The following is a 12,461-nucleotide window of genomic DNA, read 5'->3' as shown; positions in this document are numbered from 1 at the left end:
CAGTCTTGCTTACACACCATCGGTCAAAAATCCGACCGTGTCCAAACGCGGTGACGTAAAACACTACGTTGTGCTGAGAAAAATAAAGTTAAATGCTTCCGAGCATGCGTCGACTTGATTCTGAGCATGCGTGGATTTTTGACCGATGGACTTCCACACAGACGATCGTTTTTTTATCCATAGGAAAAATTTAAAACATGTTCTATTTTTTTCCCCCGATGGAAAACAAACCGATGGGGCCCACACACGATCAGTTTGTCCAATGAAAACGGTCCATCGGACAAACCGATCGGGTGTACAGGGCTTTACTCTTTATGCTAGTGTTAGGGACAGGTCAGTTTTGGGGGGCCATAAGTGTAGCCCCTTCAAAACCCAGACAGGGCCAAACCACCTAAAAGTGATGTTTTATATGGACCTCCACTTTGGGGTGTTCCAGCTTTTCCTGTTGCATTCTCAGAATATAAAATAAAAGACACAGCAGGGGTGGTGGGAACTCTTATATTGGGCACAGTAGATGTAAAGTCTAGGAAACTACATGCAGGGATGGTGGGAACCCCTAATATTGGGCACGGCGGTGTAAAGTCTAGGAAACTACATGCAGGGATGGTGGGAACCCCTAATATTGGGCACGGCGGTGTAAAGTCTAGGAAACTACATGCAGGGATGGTGGGAACCCCTAATATTGGGCACGGCGGTGTAAAGTCTAGGAAACTACATGCAGGGATGGTGGGAACCCCTAATATTGGGCACGGCGGTGTAAAGTCTAGGAAACTACATGCAGGGATGGTGGGAACCCCTAATATTGGGCACGGCGGTGTAAAGTCTAGGAAACTACATGCAGGGATGGTGGGAACCCCTAATATTGGGCACGGCGGTGTAAAGTCTAGGAAACTACATGCAGGGATGGTGGGAACCCCTAATATTGGGCACGGCGGTGTAAAGTCTAGGAAACTACATGCAGGGATGGTGGGAACCCCTAATATTGGGCACGGCGGTGTAAAGTCTAGGAAACTACATGCAGGGATGGTGGGAACCCCTAATATTGGGCACGGCGGTGTAAAGTCTAGGAAACTACATGCAGGGATGGTGGGAACCCCTAATATTGGGCACGGCGGTGTAAAGTCTAGGAAACTACATGCAGGGATGGTGGGAACCCCTAATATTGGGCACATCGGTGTAAAGTCTAGGAAACTACATGCAGGGATGGTGGGAACCCCTTATATCTGGCACAGCATGTCCACAGTCCAGGGAAATCGGTGCAGGTATGGTGGGAACCATTTATAATGGGCATAGCAGGTGTAAAGTCAGGGGGAATCAGTACAGGGATGGTGGGAACCTCGTATGATGGGCACAGCATGTGTACAGTCAGGGGAAATCAGTGCAGGGATGGTGGGAACCCCTTATATTGGGCACAGTGGGCGTAAAGTCTAGGAAACTTCATGCAGGGATGGTGGGAACCCCTAATATTGGGCACAGCTGTGTAAAGTCTAGGAAACTAAATGCAGGGATGGCGGGAACCCCTAATATTGGGCACATCGGTGTAAAGTCTAGGAAACTACATGCAGGGATGGCGGGAACCCCTTATATCTGGCACAGCATGTCCACAGTCCAGGGAAATCGGTGCAGGGATGGTGGGAAACATTTATAATGGGCATAGCAGGTGTAAAGTCAGGGGGGATCAGTACAGGGATGGTGGGAACCTCGTATGATGGGCACAGCATGTGTACAGTCAGGGGAAATCAGTGCAGGGATGGTGGAGATCTCTTATGATGGGCACAGCATGTGTACAGTCCAGGGAAATCAGTGCAGGGATGGTTGGAACCTCTTATGATGGGCACATCATGTGTACAGTTAGGGGAAATCAGTGCAGGGATGGTGAGAACCTCTTATGATGGGCACAGTTGGTGCAGCAGACGGATGACAACATCTGGGCCAAAGCAAAGTCACTGACTGGAGATCAAGAAGAGCTTTTAATATGAATCTGAGAAATGATACTGTTGCTGTATATTGTGACATGTAATTCATGCAGGCCTGTTAAGTTACTGACAGGTCCACAGAGAAAGACAGAAGCAGCTGAAGGTGACACTCTTCCAGATGTGTTAGTGACATGAATGAGCCATTGTAAGAGGGTGGGGGTGTCACAGTCAGCACAGTTGTCAGGCCAGCAGGGGGTCGAAGGAACACCCTTGCACTAGTAAACTGTGGTGTAAACCAGTGGCATGCACTCACACTTGTGGGAGGCAAGGGGAGAACTTTCCTTACACAGGCTCCTCAGCATTGTTCCTGCTCACCCAGATCTGACAAGGCCTTGGTGCGCCAAGCCGAGCGGAATAAATCGCAGGAAGGCTAATTTGTCTGGAAGGGCTGACAACTTCACAAATGCAGAACGAGTTAATCTATTTATCGCCAATTAGATGACGGACTAATCCCCTTAATAAAACCCCCGCCCAGGTGAAATCACAGCCATCCGATACCATTTACTTCTTCATTAACTAAAAATAAATGCCGGGTCATATCCTGTCTGTCCGCACACCTAAACGCTGCGCATTCTGCAACATCTGCATCCAACCACCAACATGACTGGACTGAGAAAACACTGATAGAAATACTGCTGAATATAAAGCACAAGAGAACTTGCATACTATTGGGTGATGGGCATTTTCAGCTAATTTTCCCATTAGGAGATGCAGAGGGAAAGCAGCAGAATGGACATTTCTAATGGCTGATGTGGGGGAGTTTACTGCTGGATGAATGCAACTGCAATGTGTGTAATGGCTAGTCTGCAACCCTGGTATGAATTACAGTGCAATACTGGGCTGCAGAAGGAGAAGCTTCATGGTGGGGTAGTGAGATACAGACATTCTGCACACTGGGGGTCCTGGGCTTAGATTTAAGTGTTTACTTTCATAATCCAACAGTAGCAGGATATAGGTCTCCCATAGTCACATGTTTAAGGACTTGTTTGTATGGGAAAGAGGGGGGGGGGTGATTAGAGTGTAAGCTCCTCTGGTGCAGAGATAGATATGTCTGGCCCAGTGTTCTCTGTGCAGCACTTTGGAATATGTTATAGCGATAGAAATGTATAATAATAATAGTACAGTGTGTGACTGTGGGGAAGACTAGAATGTAAGCTCCTTTGGTGCAGACAGATATGACTAGTTCGGTGTAATATGTTAAAGTGATAGAAATGTGTATTAATAATAATAATAATAATAATAATAATAATAATAATAATGCAGTGTGTGACTGTGGGGAAGACAAGAATGTAAGCTCTTCTGGTGCCTCCAGAGACTGGTGTGCCTCGCTTAGTGTTCCCTGTACATCATCGTTCAATATGCCAGAGATATATAAATGTATAATAATAATATTGTGTGACTGTGGTGGAGACATTAGAGTGTAAGCTTCTCTGGTGCAGAGACAGATGTGAGTAGCCCAGTGTTCTCTGTACAGCACTACAGAAAATGTCAGCGATATATCAAATAAATAAGACTATGGATGTTTACAGTGTAAGCTCCTCTAACACAGACAGTGCATGCTCTATATGCCCTAAAAAGTTTGTTACTGCAATATAAAATAATATAAAAGTGTTTAATTCAGCCGATCAATATCCACTCCTAATATAAATATCAGTTTTGGGTGATATGGACAGTTGTGCAATCTTTCTTACACCCCTCCGGTGTACGGTGCAGCTCCTGTATAGGCATACTCCACACTGGCCGCTGTCAGTTCTCTAACGTTTAAATGTGTTTTTCCGGAAATTCTCAACTTCTCCTGAGTGAAATGGAATTACTGGAGTAAAAATGGTGTTTTCGAGTGACTCTAACAAGAAGGGCGAACGTGCCAAGGCAAACAGGCAGGCGAGAATACCTGGCTATGTGCAGGCCTCGCACAGAATGTCTTTGTTAGCAGTGTCGGACAGCTGAGTGTACACAGGCCGTGTTGTCTCACTAAATACAGCTGTGCAGCAGCTGAATCTGCCTTTGTGGGCCAGCGGTGGCACAAACTTCTCATTCTCCAGGCAGTAAATAAGCGCCCTTTGTGACCTGAGAGAACTCATGTCAAATTAATCTACCCCAGAGGGGAGGCCTGAACTGCATCCTGCCTCCTTGCTAACCCCACACAAACAATGGACAGTAATTGCCAGTGTCACGCTAGTCGGCAGGAACAATAAACTGAGCCTTGTTTTCACAGCTTTCTGCCAAAGCTGCACCCCACCTAATATCCGCCCTGTGCTTTGCCACCGTTACTAAACTTTGTCTGATGAGGGACAAATAAAAGGTGCTCTGTCCAAAAGGTAGTAACCAGACGCCAGAGAGCGCGCCAAAACACCAGGCTCTGGTTACAGCTTTGTGGGGACTATCTAGAAGCAGTTTCAGGACTTCTAAAGTTGGAGTTCATTTTTTAACCCCCCCTAGGGATCGAAAGTTACCTGTAATGGCAGCACACGTCAGCATCTTAGATACATAAAGATATTTTATGACACCAGACTGCAAACATCTAATCCAGGTTAGCAGACACTATCGCTACGAGGGGTCTTGCTGGCCAGGTACCGCCATGAACAGACACTGCACTCCTGCGTTGTGAGGTGGTGACCACCGGTGCCGACTTATCTCTTCAGGAAAACCGTGACAAATCAAAACGTTTTTTAAACCAGTCTAATCGATCATTTCTTCCCGAGACCTGGCAGTCAGGGGGAATCTGCTTGTGCCATACATTTTGTGCAAACCTTCCCAGGTTTAAAGCTAGGTACACACCGTTGGTTTGGCAGTTTCCGGATTACTTTTGGCCCAAGTGTACAGCTCCTCGTGCAACAGAATCCAGTCTCAAGGCCGGCTTCTGTGGAACGAGCATGCAGGAAAACCAGCAGCTGATCGGCATTCAATCAGCACTTGCAGCCCAAAAAATTAAAAATACTTTGGCCCGGATTCAGATACATTGGAGTATCTATCGGCGGGGCGTAACGTATCTCAGATACGTTACGCCGCCGTAAATTGGGGCGCAAGTTCCGTATTCAGAAAGAACTTGCGCCCTAAGTTACGGCGGCGTAGCGTATGTGGTCCGGCGTAAGCCCGCCTAATTCAAATGTGGATTATGTTGGCGTGTTTTATTTAAATTCACTGTGACCCCACGTATTTGACGTATTTTACAAACGGCGCATGCTCGAAATTCCGCCGCAAATCGTCAATGCTTTAGACGTGAACGTAACTTACGTACAGCCCTATTCGCGAACGACTTACGCAAACGACGTAAAATTTTCGAAATTTGACGCGGGAACGACGTGCATACATAGGATACCCCTCATATAGCAGGGGTAACTTAACGCCGGAAAAAGCCTAACGTAAACGACGTAAAAAAATGCGCCGGGCGGACGTACGTTTGTGAATCGGCGTATCTACATCATTTGCATATTCCTCGCGTAAAAATACGGAAGCGCCACCTAGCGGCCAGCGTAAATATGCAGCCTAAGATACAACGGTGTAAGACACTTACGCCGGTCGGATCTTAGGGAAATCTATGCGTAACTGATTCTATGAATCAGTCGCATAGTTACGACCCCACAACTCAGAGTTACGACGGCGTATCCGGAAATACGCTGTCGTAACTCGTTTCTGAATCCGGGCCTTTGTGTGTATAATGCTGCGTACACGGTCGCAATTTCGGACAACAAATGTTCGATGTGAGCTTGTTGTTGGAAAATCCGACCGTGTGTACGCTCCATCGGAATTTCCGACAATAAAAATTTGAGAGCTGGTTCTCAATTTTTTCGTCAACAAAAGTTCTTGTCGGAAATTCTGACCGTGTGTACACAATTCAACGCACCAAAATCCTACGCATGCTCGGAATCGATTCGACACATGCTCGGAATCATTGAACTTAATTTTTCTCGGCCCGTCGTATGTCTTGTACGTCACCGCATTCTTGACGTTTGGAATTTCCGACAACATTTGTGTGACCGTGTGTATGCAAGACAAGTTTAAGCCAACATCCGTTGAAAAAAAAATCCACGGTTTTGTTGTGGGAATGCCCGATCGTGTGTACGCGGCATTAAGCTTAAGAATGTGCTTGAAAAAGGATAAAAATTGCATGCTGAGTATTGCTTCTAAAAATACTAGTTGCCTGGTAGTCAAACTGATCCTCTTTCAGTACATTTCAGTACCAAGTAACTGACCTGAAACAATTATTCAGATATGGAATTTGAACGTTCCTTTTCTTTTAATATATATATATGCGCTTGTTCCAGGTGTGGGACTCAAAAAATACTAAAGTCACAGACTCGTGTAATGGCCAGGCAACTAGCATTTTCAGATTGGAGGTTAACAATGGCAGCCTCCATTTTGTTTTCATGACAGATTTCTGTTAAATCTGTCAAGCAAAAGCACCCCTGAACCCTTGGAAAGGTTTTCTATCTTCTGAATTTGCCGCTGTCATAATTAGGTACAGCGCAAGTGTATATTGTACTAGGATCCTTGCACAGCACTCGGGCCCCACAGCAAGAGCCATAATGGACCTCTCAGTGATGCCTTTAGGGTTCTCAAGCAGCGGCCCGGCAACGTTTGCCAGCTGTTGATTGTTTTCTTCAACATGACTGAATATATCTGAAGAGGACACATCCCTGTTCCTGCTACATATGGGAACTCAAAGTCATTTTCTTCCGTCTGTCTACAAACACTAATCTTAACATTTCAAATCTGAACAGTTCTCCTTGCAATAAGATATCAAAATTCCCTGGAACTGCAGCAGCAAAGTGATAAAACATTTCAAACCTATAGAAGAACAAGCACAGCATCAAACTAAAAATGTAAACCAGTCCCTCTGTGGAAATCGGCAATTATATAACAGTTGTGGGTGGACTGTTTTGTGTGAAGAGCCGAGAAGAAAACAATAGAGAGGAGAGAGGAAGAAGATGACAATAGACAATGCTCTGCGGAGAGGAAGAGCTGCGGATGAAGTATTGTTCAGCGTTGGGACTCCGCAGGACAATTAGAGGGAAAGTATCTCACGATACCATGTAACAAGGCCGGCTTCCTCCTCATTCTTATCTAATGGACACCAAACTCTTCTTCTCACCTTTTATGTCACCCAGGTTCCCCGATCCCATGGCCAGGAGCTTGTCCTTCCAGTCCTTCGACAAAAGCTTTTCAATGCTGGGCGTTTCTGTAAAAAAGAAGAGGACAAGTTTTAGTGGAAGAGTTCAGTACACAATGATAGTCACGGTGCTAACAAGGGGGGGGGGGGGGGTAGAGGATCCCAGTCCTACCTGCTGCTTTATATTATCTCACAGCTAATCAACCCCAAACCTCAGGCTGGTACTACTCCTGGACCCAACTCCTCCATCCCTCTCTCCTTCCTACATTAGGTCTGATCTACAGAAGCAAGGCTAGCAATACATGGTTAGATATCCTTTATTAGATTGAATACCTGAATTTTGACTGCATCCAACTGGATGTAGCCGCTGTTTGTCCAACAAATGTCCACCTTGTTAAAAAATGTATTGGCTTTCGTCAAGCCAGGTGGTGCTGGCAATGCCACCCACAGCTTGAATTTTGGTCAATTCAGCAGGAATCAGCCGAAATTTGGGCCATGTATAGCAAGAATAACGTGAAACTAAACCCTCCTATCCTTCGCAGCAAAGGAAGCTGCCATCTTAGTCTGTTTGATCTGCAGTTGCCATGGTACTGTACATGTTATAAATTATAACACCAGCCATTTGCTGATTTCACCGTTTGGTTTTGGACACAAGCAAATGTGACCGTTAGAAATCCCTGCATTCCAGGAATGTAATGGTTTTGGTAAAACCGTTAAATTGATAGGTTTAGTTCTACTTTAAATTGACCATTTAAGTTAGTCATGCTCATCACAGAAAGGCTGTATATGTAGGCAGGATTTGAAAGCCTAAAAACAGCTTTAATCCAGCTTGAGACATAGGTGCTCAGGTCGCCGGTGTGCTCATATTCGAATACTATGGCATGGTAAGGATAGAGGCTCATGCAAACCCCTTTAACATAGGCTTATGTGAGAAAGCAGCAGTGACGGGGCAGGTTGAAAACCAGATTGGGCAACAATCGCCTCATGTCTGTGGATACCCACAAATGATAGCTGTCCAACAAAGCCATTTTAGCCATGATGAACATTTATATTTGTAAAAGGCAACAACAGAACCGATTGTCTGAGGTGGTGGAATAACACATGTGACTTCCTTCAGGGCCCTATGGGAAAAGGAAGGCTAAAGTATAATACAAGTTCTGGTCACAAACATGTGAACACCTGGCCATCAAACCTTTATAAATGTAATGGACATCCCATTCCAGAACCATGGCCATTAATATCCACTCTTCTGGGCGTTCCACAAGATTCTGGAGTGTCTGGAAACGTGAGCCCATTTGTAAGGTCCTGACATTTCACTTTAACCATAATAATGTTTCCTTCTTTATTGAAACCGATCATTTATCAACCAGTCCCAAGGTTGCAATCGACTGAATTCTGGTCGTCAAAAACTCCAGGGTGGTTTGGAAAGAGAACCGTATAATCGTATTTGTGATTCTCAAGTTGCCTCCAGGACAGTACAAGGCAACTTCAAGTAGCCTCCAGGACAGGAGGCTTTCCAGTGGCCAATCAAACAACAATCAGCTCTGTGGGGAGGGAGGGGGAGGGAGGGGTTTGCCTGAGTAATGTATGTTATCTTCTTTAGTTAAGACAGTGATCCGATTTCTGAGGCGGCTTCCATTGAAATCAATGGGTACAAGTCGCCTAGAAGTCGGATTGAAGTAGTACAGGAACCTTTTCGGAAGTCGGAGCGACTTCAGTAGTGTACATTAAGACTGCTCCATTCACTTCCATTGATTTTCTCGACCGCGCGACTTGGGGCGACTTGAAGTCTGAGCCCAGGTCGCCCCAGTGTGAACCGGCTCTTAGTGAATCAAAAGTGGTTGCAACTGGCTGAATCACCACATGTATGGCCAGGATGAGTTCACACTGTTGTGTGGTATTAAATCTAATGCACTCATATGAACACACATTATGCCCAATGTTAACATGTGTTGTTAATGTAGCCTATCCATTTGAACAGGCTGCCTAATGCACCACAACAGGCGCTTGTACGGTTTCTCGCCATGTAGAACACAACGCATGGAAGTACATTACCATGTGTTTTGGTGTGCTACAATGTATGTGCATTGGGGTTCCATTAAGAATGAATAGCACCACAGTGCACCAACACTTGTGCTACCACAATGAGAACCCAGCCCAAAGCAGAACTACGTTTTTTTTTTAATTTATACCTACAGGCAAGCAAATAAAAAAAGCCTACCTATAGGTAAACGTGTACAGTTAAGGAGATATTTACCCAAGCGGCACCTGTAATGTCACCAGCGACATCATGAAAACTGTGTTCTCAATGGAACATTTAATGGTTTGCAAAACAGTTACATTAAACAGCATGTTTCTGGTGATCACTATCACAGTTACCAGTGTGCTTATGTCGGCTTTTAACTGAATTTTCAAGCCGTTATAGCTGGTGTCATAGCTGATTACCTGTGCAGCAATTGCAAATTAAAATTGAGGCCATAATGGTGACTTCATGTGCAAGGGCTTGGAGGGTGTATTTCCACTTTAAACATTCAAACCGCTAGGCGCTATTTACAAAGAATGGCACAAGCTGGGGGAAGATGGAAAATATCCGTGGTGACAGAAAGATATCAAATTCAGGAGTAGGGAACACTGAGGAACAGGGACACTTACTGGTGCTTCTACATATTCCCTGATACCACCTATACAAATACCAATACTGGAATGGTCTTAGCATAGTGTCGCAATGATCATCAACAATCAATGAACAAAACTTGTTCCTTTTTAAAGCTGTCAGAGGAAACAAAAACACATTTCATACTGAGCCAATTCATACACCCAATCTGTATACTAGTATATGGCCATCAACTGCTGAGGTTAAAAAATATGCAAACCCAACATTTAATATTCTCGATATATACCTGCTGCACCATGTACTTTTATGAAAGTATCCTTTAAAGGGGAGTTCCACCCACAATTTCACTTTTTAAATATAAATACCCCTGTAATACACAAGCTTAATGTATTCTAGTAAAGTTAGTCTGTAAACTAAGGTCCGTTTTGTTAGGTTGTTACAGCATTTAAATAGTTTATAATCTAGAAATAGACCGTGGCCATCTTAAGTGTGGGCATCATGAAGCCAGACTGTATGACTTCCTGGATTTCAGCTTTGCATATCTCGCACATGCTCAGTGCACAAGCAATGTAATAGGTTTCAGTCAGGTTTGCAAGGACTACTGGGAAACATGATGCCCATCCCAGAAACCCTTGCAAATAGCCTAGGCAAATAAGAAGGAGGAAGTAATGAAGGACTACAAAATAAAGGTATTTACAAGCAACAAATTAAATAAAAATTGTCCATTCTGAACACTATGAGATTAGGGCATGCAGCACAGACAAACATAAAAAAATGGGTGGAACTCCACTTTAAGCACCGTACACACGATCGGACCTTTGTCCGACCAAAATCACATTGGAATTCCATCGGAGTAAAAGAGAACATGTTCTCTATCTAAACTCTGATGGAATTCATCAGAATTTCCAATGGAATTGCTCCGATGGGGCACACACAAGGTCGGAATCTCCGATGGAAAGAGTCCGTCTGACTTTTTCCATTGGAAATTCCGATCGCGTGTACGGGGCTTTACTCTTTATATTGCTGCCTTTGAGTGAAATTCATGGCGATTCTGCCAGTCCTCCCTGCTTTCCTATTTCAAACTGATCATTCCCGGGCATGGAAGCACATCCATCCCAGTGTGATCAGTTTTCTTCTTTGAAGTCTACCTTGGAGGACAGTCTGCCACTGGGAAGATCAGTGAACTGCTGTTTCTCTGCTGACATTCCCCCTGCAATCTCTACCACCCACGCTCCCTATGCAGCTGAGAATAGCGCTTATGTGATCTAAAAAAAAAAAAAAAAACGTTTTTTCTGTATATAAAAGTAAACACAAATGTTTTGCCTTGCATTCTATTTTAAACTGAATGAGTTGCGTTACAACAAGGTAGGGGGTTCACATATACTTTAAATCTCACCCAGAGAGTGTATTGTTCTCTATGGGTGAGACCTGTCTGGAAGACACAGAGAAGGAGGAACAGGAAAGCACAATCACAATACAGCACTAATAAGCAGGTAGCACAATGGCTGAGCACAACTAGTACGTACATCTTAAATATATAAAATGACGATACATCAAAAAGATTTACATTAAAAATGTTGACACTTAAAAAAGTTTCAAAGTCACAGATCAGTGTGATTTGCACCTCCGATTTCACTGGGGCTTGTGACTTTGTTCAACAGAAGTCTACGCAAGTCGCAATGAAAAGAAGTAGTGCAATTTGAGGGGTTCCATTGCCAGCAATAGGGTGTGACTTGTCATGTGATTTGGAACTGTCAAATTGCACTGGTGTGAACCAGGGCTTAAACAATACGTTTTTAATTTAGGCTGTCTATAAACCCCAAAGCGATTTGTTTGACATTATACCTCCCTGTATAGTTTTCCGCAGCAAATCTTTTCCGTGAACTTTCTTTCCTGGAGATCCTGCCAGTATCGGATCTCCCTGTCAGAGGCTGACAACACTAAGCAACTGCCTCTCAATTAGCAGCTCAGTTGTCAGCTTCCCCTCTGCACTCCTTGAATTTACAGATGCACCCGACAGGCAATCAAGTAATCTATTAATCTGTGGTGGTTGATTTGATGCCTTTGAATACAAACAAAACTCAACAAATGCACATGTGAAGTAATTCACACACACACACACACACACACACACACACACACACACACACACCTGCAGCATCTACATATACCCACAATACACCGATAGGGAAACTAGCCTGCAAAACAAACTTTCCTTGTGCCGCCGAGGGTAGAACCACCGCACTGTGATCCCAGCAACCCCCGCCCCGCTATTTTGACATTCAATTCTGCCACGCTGACCTTAACGCTGCCGATCGCTCCCCCCTTGATGGCAGTGCATACAAATGCTATTCAAATGTGGAGGACAATTGAGTGAATTCAACAATGTAATTGTATACTCATGTCAGAGCTGAGACGGCTGACAATTACCCGGCGCTTTCAAAACCGTGATTATGACGCCGCCATTCAGCAAGAAAATAGAGCGCGCAAAGATAAGAGTCCCAATATGATTCAGCTTAATAACAATGCTGCCATTTAATATTCCCTTTTAAGAAAGTATATGGCAATTGCCCCCTCACTGGTGTTTATGTGCGTACCGGCTTGTTTGGACATTACAATCCCCCCTGCTAGGAACATAAAACCCAATGCCTGTTAACTTATCAAAGCGACAGGCTCTTCTGAAGGACAAACAATTACTGGAACCTGGTTAATTTTCCCACAGAAAAGAGGAGGGATGCGCAAAGTGATTCCTCGTCATGTC

At 44.4% G+C, this 12,461-nt stretch overlaps 1 protein-coding gene across 4 annotated transcripts in view; it reads right to left on the bottom strand.

The window, feature by feature from the left end:
* SOX5 (SRY-box transcription factor 5) overlaps positions 1 to 12,461 on the bottom strand; it is a 282,377-nt gene that overhangs the window by 132,509 nt on the left and 137,407 nt on the right. For all 4 annotated transcript variants that reach the window (XM_040345422.1, XM_040345423.1, XM_040345425.1 and 1 more), the window contains one exon: positions 7,069 to 7,155. In XM_040345422.1, the coding sequence (XP_040201356.1) occupies positions 7,069 to 7,155 (87 nt within the window). The remainder of the gene's footprint in view (positions 1 to 7,068; positions 7,156 to 12,461) is intronic.

The sequence above is a fragment of the Rana temporaria genome, chromosome 3 (assembly GCF_905171775.1).
Source record: "Rana temporaria chromosome 3, aRanTem1.1, whole genome shotgun sequence".
NCBI classification, from domain to species: Eukaryota; Metazoa; Chordata; class Amphibia; order Anura; family Ranidae; genus Rana; species Rana temporaria.
The sequence above is the reverse complement of the archived record's forward strand: the minus strand, read 5'-3'. Positions and strand labels throughout refer to the sequence as shown.